Source organism: Melospiza melodia, chromosome 13 (genome assembly GCF_035770615.1).
Source record: "Melospiza melodia melodia isolate bMelMel2 chromosome 13, bMelMel2.pri, whole genome shotgun sequence".
Lineage (NCBI taxonomy): Eukaryota > Metazoa > Chordata > Aves > Passeriformes > Passerellidae > Melospiza > Melospiza melodia.
The window spans coordinates 15,593,387-15,611,696 of NC_086206.1; the positions used below are offsets into that span (position 1 = coordinate 15,593,387).

Consider the following 18,310-nt stretch of genomic DNA (forward strand, 5'->3'; position numbering starts at 1 on the left):
AGCATCCCACCTCTCTGGGCTGCTTGGGCACAGCTTACTGCCCACCCAGGACATGGAGTGTGAATCTCCTGGACTGGGAGCCTCAGGAATGGGGGGTGGGAGATGGGGCCCCTCCCAGGCGTGGTGGATGGCCTAATCAGCAAGCAGGAGATTTTAGGAATATCTGACAGGGGCTGAGGAGGGAAAGGGGAGACAGAAATTTTGGGGGCCCCCCATGGGTGTTCCCAGGCTGGTGCTCAGGCAGCACCTGGGGCAGGGGTGGATGGTTTCAGCTGGGAAGGGGCCGGCTGGGAGGAGGGAGGGGAATTTGCTGGGTGCGTGAGGACTAAGCCGGGGTGGGGAGACTCAGGCAAAGCAGAGGCACGGGGGGAGGGCACGGGGGACCAGGGCCATGCAGGTGGCACCGGGACAGTTGCAGAGAGGACTGAGAGGGGGACAGGGGACTCGCATGGCCCAGGGGGCTCCGGGAGCGAGCGGATGAGCTGGGATGGAGGGGAGGGGGATGCAAGGGGTGAGCAGGGGGGTGCTGGGCTCCGGGGCCGTACCGGGGTGCCGAGGCGCGGGGCGGGCCGGTGCCGGGCGGGGCGGGGCCCGTGGCGTGGGGCCCGGGGGCCGTCCCGGCGCATCCCCACGTGCGCGTGACGCGGGCGGGGGCCGGGACCGGCGCCGCGGCGGAGCGGAGCGGCGGGAGCGGCGGGGCCATGCAGCCCCCGGCGGCCTCCCCCGGCCCCGCCGCCCCGGCGGGAGCCGAGCTGCTGCGCTGGCAGTGGCGGGAGGTGCAGGCGCCCTGCCTGGTGGCCGCCTGGATCCTGGTAGCCAGCCTGGCCAAGATCGGTGAGTGTCCCCGTGTCCCCGCGTCCCCACCCGCTCCGCTCCCCCGGGAGCAGACGTGGCCACCCCCGGGCGGGCAGGGGGGATGCGGCATCCCCGGCGGACGCGGGGGCACCCGGGACCAGCGGTGTCACCGCACGCCGGGACACGGGTCACGGGGACAAACCCGGCTGGTCACCGCTCCCAGCTGGATTGCGGAGGTCGCGGACCACGCCGCATCCTCCGTGCCCTGCCGTGGGATGATGCGCGGCGGCGGGGTTAAGGCACCACCCGAAGGAAAGGGTGGGGGCCCGGACTGTATTTTCCTGCGAGGGATGGATGGATAGATGGGTGGGCACAGAGGATGGAGGGTTCATGAGAAGAGAAGCCCCAAAGGATGTCCCGTGTTCCCAAGGGCTGGCACAGCACCTGCCGCTGGCACGTCTGGAAGCCATTGTTCCCGCACAGCCCCGGGAAAGGCTCGGTGGGGCCGGTGCGGGCAGGATGTGCCCCGTGGGCCTGGGGATGGCAGGTGCCTGCAGTCTCCTCCAGTGGGTCACTCCGGATTGGGCTGGCCTCGCACCCTTGTGCTCCTCAGCACAGAACCACGGAGCTGGGGGAGGCTCTGCTGTGAAAGGCTGTGTGGGAAGGCACAATGAGGATCTGTGTGAGCTGTGAAGGGCTGGGCTCCCCACCAGCATCCAGGGTGCTGGGGAGGGGACACCCGTGCGTGGGTGCCAGGCAGGGGTACCCCGAGGGCTGGTCCCCCACAGTGCCCCTGCCTGCTGTGCTGGGCCCTGGGGATGAGATCGTGACCTTGAGCCAGGTTCTCTCTTTAGAGACCCCACTGTGGGCACAGACCTTGTGGTGAGGGTGCAGACATCCTCTGAGTTTCAAGCTGGATCAAGAAATGTGGGTTCAGAGTTTGCAGGGGAATCTCTGATGAGCCAGGGATGTGCAGCACTCGTTACACAGGAGACAGCTACAGCTGTGACCACCAGCTGGCCTCTTCCTGTCCCAGCATCACTGAGGATCTTCCGTTCCTCTCCTTCCTTGCCTTCTTGCAAGAGAGACCTAAAGCCTCGCGAGGAATGAATTGAAAGGTATCATGAGTTTAAAAATACAGCACTCTGCTGTAGCTGTGCCACCTCCAGCTGCCGAGTGCGTCCCTCCTACCTGCAGAAGATCAGAGAGAAAATTCCTTTCCCTGACTGTTATGTTCTTCTCTCCAGCCTCTCCCCAGAGCTGCTCCCTGTGCAGGTTTCCATTGATGTGCTCCCCTCAGCTGCCCTGATTTTGTGTGGGTGGGTGCAGGGGGGCCTGAGTTGGGATCATTCCCAAATCCCCACTTTCTTCCAGGCCCGAGGCTGATGGCCACTCTCCTCCTCTGTCTGTGAGACACAGCCCTGATGGCTTTGAGCTGCCAGGTTTAGTGTACCCAGTGGGTCCAATGGATCCTCAGAGCCTGGAGCCAATAGTGACACCCAGACCTGGGGCAGCACCCTGCCACGGGTGTCCCCAGAGATGGCACCTGCCGTCCCCAGGGTGCACAGGAGTCCACAGAGGAGATGAACCAGGGGTGGAGGATTTTGGGGAGCAGAGAGGGCAGTGCCAGCTGTGCCAGCTGTGCACGCTGGGCGCAGGCTGGTGCAGAGGATCCGCTGCGGTTGTGGCGCTGGGCTGCCAGCTCACAGCCCTGTGACTGGAGGGGAGGAAGCGGCCCCACGCCCGGGTGATGGGGAAATGACACTGTGGGCTCTGTTCTCAGAGGCAGTCACGATGCTGGGGTGACCCAAGCCAGCAAACACCCGGGGCAGGGAAAAACTGGCTTGGGTGTTGCCTTCCTGCACAGCGAGGCATCATCCGGGCTTTGCTGCCTGTTCCATGCACAGTCAGAGCACAGGATGGGGAACACAGAGGTGATGAGCATTGCCCCAGACATTCTCCTTACACGTAGCTGCCCCACAGGCAGGAGTTTGCCAGCAGAGAGATGTTTTTCTATTCAGCACCATTGCAACCATCTCTCCTCACACCATCACCTCTGCCCCCAGCTGCTCATGTCCTGCTTTAGGTGTTCTGCCATTTCCCAAGCTCTGGAGGAGCAGAGGAGGTTTTGGCCCTGAGTTGTCTCAATGGCAAATACTTCATTATGTATGCCTGAGTATGGATTATGTCTCTGAAGTTAATTCACATGTGGCTAAGTTACTGTTGCTGTGGGAACCTTTAGTGCTGAAATCCTTGACTAGTGTGTATAAAATTAGAGCTTGTTCAGTCTGTCCCCACTGGCTGCTCTCTGTGACACATGGGAGCTCATGTGCTGCCATTTCCTGGGGCGGCTGGCAGCTCTCCCCATCAGCCAGCAGATTTTTGGACAAGCATGATCTTTCCCATTGATGCTTCTCCTTTATCTGACCAAGTTTCTGGCTTGGTGAAATCAATCATAGAATAGCTTGAGTTGGAAGGGACTTTAGAGATTATCTTTTTCCAACTACTCTTCCATGGGCAGAGACACCTTCCATTAGACCAAGGTGCTGAAAGCCCCATCCAACCTGGCCTTGAACACTTCCAGGATGGGTGGCAGCCAGGACTCATGTCCCCACAGCGTCCCTGCACGCTCTCCTGGGTGCCCCAGCCAGCCAGGACAGTTCCACAGCACGAGAAATGCCGCTGGGTTGCCGAAGCAGAGAGAGGGATCTTGGCAATGTTCCTGAGAATGCAGAAAGGGGCTGGACGCCTCGTTCCCTTCTTGAAAACTTCAGAGCTTTGTTCCCGTGGGTGGGAAGCAGCTTCACAGCCTGCGGCAGGCGCTGAGCGAGCGCCATCCGTCCACGGTGCCGGCAGCTTGTGCGGGGTGAGCAGGGCTCTGCAGTCACTTGTGTGGTCATTTAGCAGGAATTTGGCCTGGATGAAGCCCAGCCAGGTTTTCCTCAGGCTCTGGGTCTGCTTGGAGGGCCGTGGTGTCCGTGTCACCACATCTCCAGGGCTGGATTGCAGCCCACAGCAGGGAGCAGAGGTGGCTGGGGCTGAGGGGGTGCCCCAGGCTCTGGGGTGTTCAGTGGCAGAGCTGTGGCAGAGCCTTGGCCTGGCTGCTCTTTCCTATTGAGGTGCTTGAGGTGGAGCTGCAGATCACGCTGCCCCTGTGCTCGCTGCTCTGCCCCTGCTGGCTGCAGCAGTGCTCCTGCTGTATCATGGCAGGGAGCCAGTGCTGGGGCATGGATGGAGCGTGCTGTGCCAAGCAGCAACCTCTTGAGGTCCTCAACTAAAGGAAAAGTGGTCCTTAGCCTGCCCATTGGGTGGTGGGTTCAAAGATGTCTCTGGTTGTGAATCACATCTTTGTCATTCAATTATCTCCTCTAATTCAGAGCTCAGCTGTGGTGAAGGAAAGTAAATCACCTAAGAGGTGCTGAGAAAGGAGAAAGGAAGAACATGAGGAGGCCACAGCCTCAGTTCTCTGGCTGTCCTCATCTCAGGGACACTGGGACCTGTCCCAGAAGGATAGAGCAGGACCAGGTCAGGTTCAGAGGAGAATGACAAGGGCATAGACACATGGAAACCTGCTGATGAAGTGCTGCCTGTTCCTGGGCTCCTCTCCAGGTCTATGCCACTGGAGACAGCACCCTGGGCTAGGCAGACCTTATGGTCTGTCCATTGGGGTTCCAAAGGAGGGAAGCAGCTGAGTGACCCGGGTTGGTGCATGACCATAGCACAACTTTCCTTCTGGAGGGGTAGCTTGGCACAAGCAATGGGCAGCTTTAGTCCAGCTGAAGGGCTTTAGGGACTGGGTTTTGGAGTTGGCAGCAGGGCTGGGCTTGCAGCCAAGTGATGGCTCAGAGCCTACCCTGATGCCCCTTGTACCTGCTGGGTGCACAAGGACAGAGGTGGCTCTCAAAGTGCCCAGAGGAACCCACTCCTCAGGAGATTTCTTCATCTGATGGTCAAGTCATGCAACAGGGCTGGGCTGGATGTCACAACTGATGGCAGAACCTGGTGACAGGAGGACAAAGTGACTGTGACCCTCAGGAGCCTTTCCCCAAGCAATGCCCTTTTAGAGGGGCACCTTGTGCTAGCAAGGAGAAACCCCCAGGGCTGGGTTTGCCTGCCTGGAAGCTGGACTGATTTGGGATTACAGGGACGTGGGGGCCAAGGGTGCCTGGAGGAATGAATTCCCTGTGCTGGCTGGCATGGCACCTTGCTGGCTGGTGCCTGAGCACAGGCTCACTGCCACATTACTGCTGGATGAACACCAGGGCATCCTCTGTTTGCTTTAGAAAATACATCCTGTTCCACGGCAGCTTAAGATTTGGCCCAAACCTTGCATGGAATAAAGTGATTATTCCAAGCATCTCTAAATCTGCAGCTCCCAAGTGCCTGTGCTTTTGCATGCAGGTAGGTTAGCTGGTGCTGGGGGAGGTTGTGCTCAGGCATGGCTTGTGCTGCAGTGGTTTGCATGCTGCTCTGGCTGCTTGCTCAGACGGATGCAAACAAGGTCATCCTGTCACCAGGGCTGAGCATCCTTGTCTCTGAGTGGGGTGACATGTCCCGGTGTACCAGGATTTCTTCACTTGAACAGCAGCCAGCAGTGCTCGTGACACTGTGAACGTGCTCCTGCCTGCTTTAAACCTTTAAGTGCAGACACCAGAAGCCAAGAAAAGTAAAATGCCTGGCTGATTGGCTTGTTGGCTGAGAGGGAGAGGGAAATCCCAAAGAGTCAGGGACCTGAAATCCTGACCTGGGAGGTAGCTGGAAGGTCTTTTGTGCACATGTGGCCATGAAGCAGCCTTTCCATAGGTGCTCCCCTCTACTCCTCCCACCCATCATGCATCACTCAGCCTTTCTGTGAAGCCTGTGGATTTGGGATGCTCTGTCCATGTGCCATTTGGCTGATGCTCTCACTCTTCTTTTTCTTCTAGTTTTCCACCTGTCAAGGAAGGTGACATCAGTTGTCCCAGAGAGCTGCCTTCTCATCCTGCTGGGGCTGGGCCTGGGGGGCATCGTGTTGGCCGTGGCAAAGAAAGCCGAGTACCAGCTGGAGCCCAACATGTTCTTCCTCTTCCTTCTGCCCCCCATTGTCCTGGACTCGGGGTACTTCATGCCCAGCCGGCTGTTCTTTGACAACATTGGTGCCATCCTCACCTATGCTGTGGTGGGCACGCTCTGGAACTCCTTCGCCACCGGCACCGCGCTCTGGGGGCTGCACCGCGCCGGGCTCATGGGTGGGTCTGCAGGGCTGCCCAGCTCGGACCACGTCCCCAAAAAATAGGCTGGCAGTGCACAGCAACCCCAATTTCATAGGCCACTGCCTCTCCCTGCTGTGGATTCCTAGGAATTGCAGCACGAGCAGGGTCCTGACACCCTGGGCATGGTGCTCTGGCAGGACGGTCAAGCGTGCAGGGCAGACGGGCCCTACTTGGCACTGGGCTGACTCATGTCTTTGCTATTTTTGTCTGCTGACCTTGGCTAGTGTTGCTGGCTCGCTGCCATGTTCCCTGTCCTTGGCTGGAGCCACTGGCCCTGCCTGGCCTGGGCTGTGTTTTGAGCTCTCCTGAGCCCTGAGGAGCCCCTTGATGTGTGGGGCTGCTGAGCCTCCTTTGGTTTTGCCTGCTGGAGGAGCAGTGATGCACCTGGGTGACAACAGGGACATCCCTCATGCTCCTCTCATGTTGCAGCAAAAAGGCACCGAGTCCCACTTTCCAGGGGCATCCTGGAGGTCTGGTAACACTTTTGGGCTCATCCCATTGCACTCCCAGTTGAGATGCTGCAGCCAAGTCACTGGGATCAGATGAGGGACAGGCTTGTTTCCATCTGGTGAGAGGGGCTCTGGGGTGGCTGGTTTGCCTGATCTTGGTCCTTCTGTCCTAACAGATCCAGGTGTTGAAGCTGGGCTGATGGATTTCCTGCTCTTTGGCAGCCTGATTTCAGCTGTGGACCCTGTGGCAGTCCTGGCTGTCTTTGAGGAGGTCCATGTTAACGAGACCCTCTTCATCATTGTGTTTGGCGAGTCTCTCCTGAATGATGCTGTCACCGTGGTGAGTTGCAGCCTGGGGCACTCTAATGTTGAGCCCAACATGCCCAAGGTGCGGGAATTCCCCAGCATGGGCAGAGGTGACATCCCTGAGCTGGGGGCAGACCCATGCCATGCTCTCTTGGCCTTCCCTCTCTCCTGGCCCTGGGAGGCTTTGCTGAAATGAGCTGTTACCTGACAGGTTTGGGGTGGAAAATGCCTCTTCCACAGGACCCTCCTGCCCCTCTCAAGGCTGGGCAATGCCCTGTGGTTCTCAAGGGATTTGCCTTGCCTGCAGGTGCTGTACAAGGTCTTCAACTCTTTTGTGGAGCTGGGCCCAGCACACATCCACGCCGCAGACTACGTGAAGGGGGTAGGTGAGTAATGGCCACACCAGCCCCTCCACCTCCTCCTCTGTTGTGGAAGTGGAGGGGGACAAGCACAGGAGCTGTTGTCCTGTGGGGTGGGCACTGAGCATCACAGCTCTGTCACCTCCATGTGTCACATGCTGGCCATCAGCATAGTGTTCCTTCCAGCCCACACAGCAGAACTGTGTGGGCTGGAAGGAACCTTAAAGACCATCTTGTTCCAGCCCCAGCTGCCATGAGCAGGGACACCTTCCAGTAGACCAGGCTGCCCCCCAACCTGGCCTTGATGGGCCTTGATCCTTCCAGGGATGGGACAGCCAGTCTCTGCCAGGGCCTCACCACCCTCACAGGGAAGAATTTCTTCCTAATACCCAATTCTAATCCTACCCTCTGTCAGTTTGAAGCCACTCCCCCTTGTCTTGTTATTCCATACCCATGTCAAAAGTCCCTCTCCAGCTCTTTTGGAGTAGTCTTCAGCTACTGGAAGGGCTTCTGAGGTCTTCTCCAGGCTGAGCAGCCCCAACATCAGCCCCAACTCTATCAGCCTGCCCCACAGCAGAGGTGCTCCAGGGGGTGCTTTGGGATCATCCAAGGCTTTGTGCTCCATAGGATGCTTTGGAGGGGGAACCTTGGTGGGAGTATGGCGCTTGGCCAGCACAGCATGGCACGGCTGTGGGGTACAGGAGCTGGGCCCACTTCCTTATGGTTCACATGAGACTTCTCCTCCCTCCAGCCTCCTTCTTCCTGGTGAGCCTGGGGGGCACAGCCGTGGGGCTGCTCTTCGCCTTCCTGCTGGCCCTGATCACGCGGTTCACCAAGCGCGTGCGCATCATCGAGCCGCTCTTCGTCTTCCTGCTGGCCTACGTGGCGTACCTGGCTGCCGAGATGGTCTCGCTCTCCGCCATCCTGGCGTGAGTACTGCCCAGGGGAGCCCAGGAATTGGGGCTGCCGTGCTGAGCAGCAAGAGGCAGTGAGTAGACCCACTCCTCCTCCTGCCATAGGGCCATGCCATCTCCTCCTGCCCCTCTGCAGAGTCACCTTCTGTGGGATCTGCTGCAAGAAGTACGTGGAAGCCAACATCTCCCAGAAATCCCGCACCACAGTCAAGTACACCATGAAGACACTGGCCAGCAGCTCAGAGACGATCATCTTCATGTTTCTGGGCATCTCGGCTGTGGACACCTCCAAGTGGACGTGGGACACAGCACTGGTGCTGGGCACCCTGTTCTTTATCCTGCTCTTCAGAGCCGTGGGTCAGTCTGTCCTGCTGTGTATATGGCTGGTAGCACACAGCCTTTTTCATGCCAAAAAGGGATCTTGCCCACGAAAGGTTGGGGCACAAGGCCAGCCATGGATCCTGGCTGGGATTTTGTGCTGTGCTGCTGGAGCAGGCAGGGTTCTCCCAGCATTCCAGGCTCTCCTCCTCCTTCTTCCCCAGGTGTTGTTCTCCAAACGTACGTGCTCAACCGCTTCCGCCTCATCCCCCTGGACAGGATCGACCAGGTGGTCATGTCATATGGTGGCCTCCGTGGGGCCGTGGCCTTCGCCCTGGTCATCCTGCTGGACAGGGAAAAGGTGAAAGCCAAGGACTACTTTGTGGCAACGACCATCGTGGTGGTGTTCTTCACTGTCATTGTGCAGGTGAGGATGGGCACTGTGCCTTCCTCCAGTGCTGCTTTCTTGCCCCAGAACTGGCCTGGGGGCATGTGATTTGGGAAATTATCTTTTTTCAAGTGACATTTGGTCCTCGGTGCTTTCTGGCACCCCATCCATCAGCAGGTGGGCAGGACTGCTACGGGGACTGTTGTGATGGTGGGGCCATGGCCCATCTTCTTTTCCCACTGCATTTTGTTCTGGGATTGGCTCCAGGAGCTCCAAGAGTGCATGCCTGTCCAGGCTGCTCTCTTTACAAAGCTGCTGATGGGCCCCAGCTCAGTGCCCTAGGAAGGGAAGCCACAGGGAGGATGAAAATTAGTCTAGGGGAAGGATGATTGGGGATGCACACCATGGCACAGGGGTTGGGTTGATAGGGGCATGCATGACTGTCCCCAGTCACTTTGTGCTGCTTCTGCTCCCCATGCCCCAGCCATGCACCCTCTCACCCTCCCAGTCTTCCCCTTGCCTTCTCCTGCCATTCTAGGGCCTCACCATCAAACCCCTGGTGACATGGCTGAAGGTGAAGCGTAGTGACCACCACAAACCCACGCTCAACGAGGAGCTGCATGAGCACGTAAGTGACAGTGCCAGAGGCTCCCCAGCTCCCCTCACGTGTGGGGCTGGGCAAGGACCATGTATGACCTTGGCATCCCCAGGGCACCCACAGCCTTGCCACCACTCACCCTCTTCCCCTCACTCAAGGCCTTTGACCACATCTTGGCAGCGGTGGAGGACATCGTGGGGCACCATGGCTACCACTACTGGCGGGACAAGTGAGTGCCTGAGGATCCTCTGCTGACTGTTAGTGAATGGGAGATGCATGCCAGCCACAGGGACATCTTGGGGCTCTCACAGGAGGACACCTCTGCTGTGGACAGGGCAGCAGGACCAGGAAGCCTGTATGTCTGTCCATCAGTCTGGATAGGTACCTTCGGATGCTCTTGTGCAGCAGACCAGGATCACAAAAGCATCCCAGAGAGAGGTCAGGCTGGGGATGCTGTGGAGCTGACATTGCTAACCAAGGTCAGAACTTGGGGTGTCCATGTTGGTGGCAATGGCCCTCTGCCTCCCCATGGATGGAACTGCCCTGGGCACTGAGGAGGAAACAGCCCTGTTCCTGCCTGGGCAGTGTTTATCTGCGGCACAGCAACAGGAAAAGGATGCAAAAAGCCTGTTTCCTGCAGGGGAAGTGCTCCAGCAGGGTGGCCCCAGTCCTACTCCCACTGCCTCACAGACCCAACAGTATCTGGCTTCACCCTTGGGCAGGCTGAAGGGTCACCATGTCCCCTCCCCTCCTGCTCTCCCTGGCAGCGTGTCCCTGTGCACAGCCGGGTCCTGTGTGCCCAGCCTCTCTTTGCTGTACCTGGGACACTCAGCCTTGTGTGGGTAGATATCCCTGGTACCCCATGGGATCTGAACTGCCTGTGTCTTCATCTTACGGCAGGTGGGAGCAGTTTGACAAGAAATACCTGAGCCAGCTCCTGATGCGGAAATCTGCCTACAGGCTGCGGGATGAGATCTGGGATGTTTATTACAAGCTGAACATCCGTGATGCCATCAGCTTTGTAGATCAGGTACAGGCAGCAGGATGGCCCTGGCAGGAGAGGTTCCCCTCGTGTATGTTCCTCCCCTCATGTGCACCCTCTGGCCAGGCAGTGAGGACCTGTCCATCCCAGCTGGGTCCTTGCTGTCCTGTGTCACTATAGGACACGAAACAACATGAGCGCACACACCGCTCATGGTGAAGAAAAGGGAAGTTTCTTCTCCTTCTCTCAAGGTGAAGAAAAGGGAAGTTTATTTTCTGACTCCAACATTTATAGCTTTCCAAAAGAGACAGTGGATTGGAGGGTGACAGTGCCACCTCTCCAATGACACTGGACAAGCCAAGAGTCCATCAAATTTCTCCTCCTCCATAAAATAATGCAAAATAATAAGTTATTTACAGAAAGCGTGTGAGAAAGTTTGCTACAAAAATGTAAACATCAGGAGGCTTAGAAAATCTTTAAAAATCAGAGCGACAGTCCTGATGCCTGCCTTGTCCTCCCACATCCCAGGGTGGCCACGTGCACTCGGCTGCCAAGCTGGCGCTGCCCTCCATGCCCAGCCGCACGTCCATGTCAGAGTCATCGGTCACAAACCTCCTGTGAGTACAGCCATCCCTCTGAGCTCCTGGATGGACCTCGTGTGACCTCCCAGCCGCCCTCTCTCCTGGGATGGGTTGCCCCGGGGCTGGCCCGGAGCCCAGCCCGTCCATGCCCATGTCCCGCAGGAGGGAGAGCGGGAGCGGGGCGTGCCTGGACCTGCAGGTGATCGACACGGTGCGGAGCCGCCGCGACAAGGAGGACGCTGCCATGCACCACGTGCTGCGAGGGAGCCTCTACAAGCCCCGGCGGCGGGTGAGCGCTCCGGGCACGGCGGGGCTGCCCCGAGGGGAGCAGGGATGGACCGTGCTCCTCCGCGGGGCCAGCTGCTCACCCTGTGTCTCTTTGCCTCTCCCTCGGCCAGTACAAGGCCAGCTACAGCCGTCACTTCATCTCTCCAGATAAACAAGAGCGCCAAGATAAAGAAATCTTCCGGCAGAACATGAAGAGGCGGCTGGAGACCTTCAAGTCCACAAAGCACAATGTCTGCTCCTCCAAGAGCAAGGCCAGGCTGAAGGAAAAAGGCAGGAAAAAGGCAAGTCCTTCCCAAGCTCCTGTTCTTTTCCTAGCTCTGGGATTTGGCCACCCCGGGATGCAGTAAGAGAGGTCCTTTTGGGGTGTGGGTGAAGTGTTGCAGGGCATCAGCAGCTCCAGAGCCAGAGGGGAAATCTCTTCTCAGTCTTGTTAATGCTGCGTGTGAGCATGCAGGTGTTGTGTGTCCATGTGTCCTCAGCACACCATCAGTGCTGTGGGGTGGCTCTTCACTGAGCAAAGCCCTGGAGGAGCCCCAGGTTTGTTTTGAAGAGCACTCAGCATAAAGCAGCCTCAGTGCTGGTGCAGATCCAGGCTCAGAAGTGTGGAACTGCACCTCAAGTTGAATCTTAGGTATCTTCTTTTTTTGGAGGCTTTTGATGCCATTGCAGCTGATCTGTTCCTTGTGGAGTCATGAAGATGCAAAGCCTAAGGACTAGAAGCCATCTGCCATGTAGCCAGGGTGGGAATCTGCATGCCCAGTGTTGGCTGGATTGCAGGACCACCTCTTGGGTTTAGGGCTTTGCACAGGGCAGGTCCCAGCCAGTTACTCTTCTTTCACAGAAGAACATCTCTCTGACCAAAGAGACAGCCAATGGGAAGACGCACAGAAGTGTCCCCTGGCAGGATGCAGGTAAGGCCAGTGGCAGGTGAGGATGGCAGGTCCTGGCAAGGGGACCTGGTGGTGTGGGATGGGAGCACCTGCTGTGCCTGCCCACTGCCAGCTCGGTGGGATGACAGCACCAGGGTTGTGCTAGCACCAAACCAAGCCCCTCCATCTGCCAGCAGCTCCTGTCCTGGTGATGGTCAGCTCAGAGGAGGAGGAGAGTGATAGCTCGGAGACGGAGAAGGAGGACGATGAGGGGATTGTGTTCGTTGCTCGAGCCACTGATGAGGTCCTGCAGGGAAAGACAACTCCTGGTAGGCACCAGTGCTCCATGAGAGGGCAGCTGACATTGGGTAGCTTATCCTTCCTCTGCCTGTGGAACAAAGCTGCCATGGCCTGGGCAAAACCAAAGTCCACAGAGCATGAATGGGAGAATCACTGTCCTCTGGAGGCATGGCAGAGCCTCTCTGTGTCCTGCATCCCCAGGCCAGCACATGGTGTGATTATTGGGGTTGTCCTGCACAGGACATAGGATTATAACCCATAATCCTTGTGGGTCCTTTCCAACTCAGGATATTCTAAGGCTCTCTGGCCATTTGGTAGTGGTTGGTTCTGCAATGTTTGCAGGGTCCAAGGAGAGACTGAGAGCTGTGCAAGCTCCCTCTCACTGTCCCTCCATCTGCATCTCCAGGCAGCCTGGATGTCTGCCCCAGCCCCTGCATCATCCCTCCATCGCCAACCCTGGCAGAGAAGGAGCTGCCATGGAAAGGAGACCAGGCTGATCTGGCTGTTTATGTCTCCTCGGAGACCACCAAGATCGTGCCAGTGGATATGCAGAAGGCGTGGAACCAAAGCATCTCCTCCCTGGAGAGCATCGCCTCCCCCCCGGGCATCGAGAGCGGACCTCAGCACAGGAGGTTTGCCTGCCCTGTGCTAGAGGAGCAGCCCCAGTCTGCAAGCCAGGCAATGCCAGAGCAGAGCTCCTGCTTCCAGTTCCCCAGCCACCTGTCCAAGAGCGGCCGGTCACAGAGTGACAGCAGCCCGGACGGTCCCGAGCAGCAGGAGCTGCAGCCTTTGATGGCCACAGAGGAGCAGGGCAGGGTGCCGCCCTCTGCAGAGCCCAGGTGGCTGATGTTCAACAGAGCAGGCCACCTCTGAGGCACCCTGTGCATTGGGAAGGGGCTGAGAGCTGCAGACAGGCTATGACCTGGTGACTGCTCTGTCTTGCACTGCAAAGCTTGTGTGTGTCTCCATAAACTCCAGGAGTGGCAGGAGAGCCCAGTACTCCTCCTGGAGCTGTTCTCCAGGGTGTGCTTTGCCCATGCACCTGCTGATGCAAACCTGGTCAATAATTGGTCTTTGTGCTGTGACAGCAGGTACCAGCCCCTGTCCACCTAGGAAGGCACAGATCCCAAACCTCATTCCTCCTCTCTGGTCTCTACACATCTCTGCAGTTGGGAGGGTAGAGATATATCTCCCAGGGCTGGGATCCAAACAGACTTGATCCTGTCATGGCTGTGCTGCCCTGAGGTGGTGGCTGCTGGAAGATGGGCTGTGGCTGCTCACAGGTGTAAGAGTGTGAGCTGGTCTCCAGCCTGGCTGTGAGCAGGAGGTCTGTGGAAAAAGGGCTGGGAGCAGTGCTGGTGCACAAGAGCCCACCCACAGCCAGTGACCGAGCACTGACTGCAAGGTGGCCACAGTGCTGGTTCCTCACAGCATGCATGGAGCTCAGAGATGGGCTCCTTGCCACAACACCCCATGTTCCCTGGATTTTGGAGGCACCACAGAGGCAAAGCCATGGCTTTCTCAGGACTGGGAGCAGTGCTCCTGGGGTTTGGCTCCAGCAGGAGCTGGGCCAGCAAACCTGTACGCACAGGGACTCCTCCAGCAGCCAACCTGCTGTGCCAGCCTCGCACCTCTCACCTGGATGTGTTCCCAACAGCTGCAGTGCTCAGCTTTCTGGCTTCACTGGGAGGCAGCTGCCCTGCACGGCATCCTTGGTGTTCATTCTGCCCACATCTGAGTCTCCCAGTTGCCTGGGGTGCATCAGCTGGGAGGACTGGTCATGGTGCAAGGAGTGGAGCGAGCAGCAGGTATGAATGTACATCAGGAACAGGGGTGATGGGTGTGACCAGCGTGCATCTTCAAAGGTCTGTCCCCAACAGCTGCATCCCAGCCACCCCTGTTCCCTCCTCAGAGGGTGATGGGAGCTGGTGGCCCACACGATGACTTATTGCTGGTGTGACCCCGAGGGCCAAGAATTGCATCCCAAGAACTGCTCAGCACACAAAAGAGCACAATGGCTGGGCACTGGTAGAGCAGGAGGGTTGGGAGTCACTCCTCTTTGGGAAAAATGGGACTTGGACTGGGCTGTTAATGCTCCAAAGCAGATAAAAGGCTGCCTTTTCCAGCTCTGTGGGTGTGCTGAGACAGCAGGTGCCAAGGGGACACTTGGGTGCACTGGGTGGGTGAGTCCAGTGTGGAGCAGGTGAGCTGGTGGGACTCCCAGCCCTGGAAGCAGGGCTCAGCAGAGGCCCTTCAGCTCTGTACCTGTTCCACTAGATGAGCATGAGGTTTTTAAAAGGTTTTTATATAGTTTTGCATTTCTGGTATGACTTATTCTAGTTTTGATTTCTGATATTGGGCCATACTAAATCTCTAGTTGGGTCAGTGTTTTCTGTAGCCATGGGCACCACAAATGACTCAATACTTAATATAGTATTTGCAAGGATATTGTTATAATGTGAAAATATATGCAGAGTATTTTGTAATGTTCAATAAACTGGAGTTGGAGCAGATGTTGTGGTCTGGTCTGTCTGGGAACCTCTGCCCATCCTGGTTCAGTTCTCCTTTGCAGGTACCATGTCCTTGTGCCTCTCCATTCTTCTCCACCCGAGGCCCCAGCCCCCCTCTATTGATGTGCCTGACTGGATTTCCTGGTTTCCATAAAGTTTGTGGAAAATGTGAAATTCTTTCCAAAGCGCTGCGTGCCTGCAGCCGTTGTCAGGCTGTGCAGAGGAGCAGCCAGCAAGAGACCAGGTCCTCCTGCCCAGAGCTGTGGCTGCACAACCACCAACATGCCGGGAGCCCACGTCTTCCCATGTCCTCTCTCCTAGCCAAAAATATGTTTTAAAGGGGTCTGTTTCGGGGCATTCTGGCCACAGGAGCCTCCTTGCATTGGTGCGTGCTGGTTTTGCTCTTCCCCTTGATCTCCGCTTTTCCTGAAGGAAAGTAAATGTGGTTTACTTGATTCACAAGGCAGATGTTTGGCTTGTATTGAACCTGGCATCCTCCATCAACCCCTGGTCCTTTTTGGCAGGGTCAAATGTAACTTCTAGCCCTGTTAGCTTTGCACTGGCCCCCGTGGAAGCTCCTGGTCCTTGTGACATTCCCCATCTGCCTTGAATCCCACCAACAATGCTGCTGGCTGAGCTGTGCTCTGCATGCTGGACCTCAGTGCCAGCACAGCCTGCAGCCACAATTGCCTTGGCAGTGCAGCAGGCTGTGTGGGCCAGGTGGTTTCCTGGAAGAGGTGGATCTGCATCCTTCAGGTCCTCAGAGGAGGGAAAGCTGACATCTGATCTTCAGGAAATGCTGGGGCTGGTTGCTGCTCTCTCATCCAGACATCTGAGCCTAGGAGCTCGTGTGTGTGCAGGCTCTCCATGCCACAGCCAGCCCCTTGTAGCCCCTTCTTCCCACCCTCAACCCCACCCTTGTTGTGAGCAGGGATGGTGGCTCCTGGCTGGTTTTCAGTCTTGTACTTCACTCTCTGGATTTCACCTTCGAGTGTCCTGCCTGCACAGGACTGCCCTGATCCTTCCAGCATAGCAGAGAGTCATCTCTTTCAGCCTAAAAATACTAAAGTGCTTCAGTGGAAAAACATGAGGAGTGGGCCAAACCATGAATGCATGTGCCCAAACTTCTGCTTCTCCAGGACAGAGTAAGGCACAGCCACAGGAGCTGCTTGTCAGACTCTAACCCAGAACATCCAGCCCTCCAACTGTGACTGTAAGCAACCCCATCCCAGGGCAGACTATCACAGACCTATCATTTTGTACCCAAGCTTCTGTTAAGAGCCTGCCATTAAACCACACATTTTTTCCACAGACATTTACTTTCTCCAATACTCAGCTCCTCCAGTTCCTCTGTGGTAGCAAAACTTGTGAAGTCAGCAGGGGATGTAAGGCAGATCTGACATCAGCTGTGGGCAATGGATTGGTGTTGGCCATCTTACAAGTGAGTCTTAAAATCACCACATCGCTTTTGCACAATGCACATTGGAGCATCAGGTAAATTTTAGACTGGAAGGGCTTGGGAAGCCCATAGTCCAATCCCAGCTTCGTGCAGGGCTGGTAGCAAAGCTAGACCCTGTCCCCCTGGATTTGGAATGTCCCTGAGGATGGAGGTGTCAACTGTCCCTGTCCCAGAACCACACCACAGCTACACCAGTCTTGCACACAATGAATTTCTCCTTATGCTCAGTGACTATTTCCCCTGGGCCAGTGGTCCCTGTTACCTCTTGTTCTTCCAAGTGCTTCTCTGGGTAGAGTTGCGCTGTGGTTTCTGTGTGCCACCTTGTTGGTAGCTTCCCTCTGGCTCATCTTCTTAAAGCTGATTCATATATATATATTTTCTTTTGGGAGGGCCCACATTGGAACTAGCACCCAGTTGTGTCTCACAGGTACCAAGTCCAAGCAATAATAATTTTCTGGAACCTGCCAGTTTTGTATTCTCCACTGCAGCAAGGGTGCTGTTGACTCAGATGTGTAGTTGCTGATCCTGCTCTGTTTCTGGAGCACTTCTGACACCCTCTTGGAAGGTTTTCACACTGCTCTATACAGGCAGAGCAGGGGGAAGGGAGTGAATAGGAGCCAGCTCCTCACCTCTCACTCACACAAAGCATGGCAGAGGCTTTGGCCATGCTCGCGTTTGCATGGAGAACAGCAGGAAGGCAAATGCAGAACTGAGGAGAGGTGTTCAGTCTGATTGTATCTGGTACAAATATTTTGGAGACACATCAGTCTCCTCCTGCCTCCTCGTGTCCATCTGTCCAGGTATCCATCCCACCAGAAATCAGACTGAACATCTCCCCTGAATTCTGTGTTTGCCTTCCTGCTCTTCACACCTGAAGCAGCCATCCCTGCTTTCGCTGGAAGCCTCCTCTGCCTGTTGGCGAAGGGAGCAATTCGTTTTCCCTCTGGCATCACCTCCGAAGGGGGATGCCAGCCCTGACCCCGCTCTGTCCCAGGTGCGCAGAAGTTGTTCGGCTGACGGGCTGCGAGCGGGGCCGTGCCGCGAGCGGTGGCGGAGCCGGGATCAGCCGGGGCGGATAATGAGGAACAGACCCGCGCTGGGCAGTGGTTCCATGCTGCGTTCCAGGATGGGAGAGCCTCCGTGCTCCGCGCTGCGCCCCCCCCGGCTCGAGAGGAGCCAGCCCCTCTGCTCCCCGGGCTGTCCCCGCCGGCTGCCGGCCCTGAGCGGCCCCGCAGGGTCCCCGCGGGGCTGGGCACCGTCCCCGGCGCTGTGCCACCGCCGGGCTGCAGGGTCCTTACCCACGGCCCCGCTGGGCAAGGGAACGCGCTGCAGCGCGGACTGGCTGAGCACAGGCAGGAGCAGAGCGATCCCCGGGTCAGCGGGAGCGGGGCGGGGTGATCCGCACCTTCCTTCGGGGCTCACACTTCCTTGCTTTTCCCTGGAGGAGCAAACAAAACTGCAGGAATCCCTGAGGACTGCGCAATGAGGTTTCTACTCCCGGGGATTTCTGCGGAGCAGCCACAGTGGAAGCCAGCGTGCTGGGCTTTGATTTTATGAGTACTCCAGATCCAAGAGCTGTGATCTCCCCTGCAGCCAGGCACAGCTGCTCCTCATAGACCCTTGGAAGGCAAGGATCCCTGAAGAAGCCACCTGGGCTCCTCTCACCTCATCTTCTCCTGGCAATTGTGGCCACACATCCAGGCTGTCCTGAAGGTAAATGGAATGTGGGTTACCTGGAGAGGGAGGGACGGTGCTGAGGACACTTTGAGGAGGTGACCACCAGCCCAGTTGGTCTGGTCTGCATCAGACCACAGGTTGTCCTGAGCTTGTGGGCGGCCCAGGAAGAAGGGCCTGGAAAGGCTACAGGGTACTGGTAGTGACCAAACTCTGCGGCAGCTGTACTGTGTCTGTGCTTTCCTCTGTCACAGCAATGCAGGGCAAT

The 18,310-nt window shown here is 57.3% G+C and overlaps 1 protein-coding gene across 4 annotated transcripts; it reads left to right on the top strand.

Moving 5' to 3' along the window:
- The first annotated feature begins 701 nt into the window (after positions 1-701).
- Positions 702-14,910, top strand: SLC9A5 (solute carrier family 9 member A5). Of its 4 annotated transcripts, none has more exons than XM_063167933.1 (16): positions 702-834; positions 5,721-6,023; positions 6,673-6,836; positions 7,110-7,188; positions 7,913-8,090; positions 8,212-8,432; positions 8,618-8,820; positions 9,320-9,409; positions 9,538-9,608; positions 10,280-10,409; positions 10,890-10,978; positions 11,105-11,231; positions 11,341-11,511; positions 12,072-12,141; positions 12,294-12,428; positions 12,806-14,910. In XM_063167933.1, exons 1-16 carry the CDS (start codon positions 702-704, stop codon positions 13,270-13,272), a joined length of 2,631 nt encoding a protein of 876 aa, XP_063024003.1. In that variant the 3' UTR covers positions 13,273-14,910. The 4 variants fall into 4 exon arrangements, with proteins under 4 accessions (XP_063024003.1, XP_063024004.1, XP_063024005.1 ...); XM_063167934.1 differs by having other exon boundaries at positions 12,297-12,428; XM_063167935.1 differs by lacking the exon at positions 702-834 and adding an exon at positions 1,656-1,913 and having other exon boundaries at positions 5,721-5,892.
- Positions 14,911-18,310: the final 3,400 nt, after the last annotated feature.

Coding starts and splice junctions, on each gene's coding strand:
- SLC9A5 (XM_063167933.1), top strand. CDS start 702: ATGCAGCCCCCGGCGGCCTCCCCCGGCCCCGCCGCCCCGGCGGGAGCC. Junction 9,410..9,537: donor ACGAGGAGCTGCATGAGCAC/GTAAGTGACAGT, acceptor CCCTCACTCAAG/GCCTTTGACCACATCTTGGC. Junction 12,142..12,293: donor TGTCCCCTGGCAGGATGCAG/GTAAGGCCAGTG, acceptor TCCATCTGCCAG/CAGCTCCTGTCCTGGTGATG.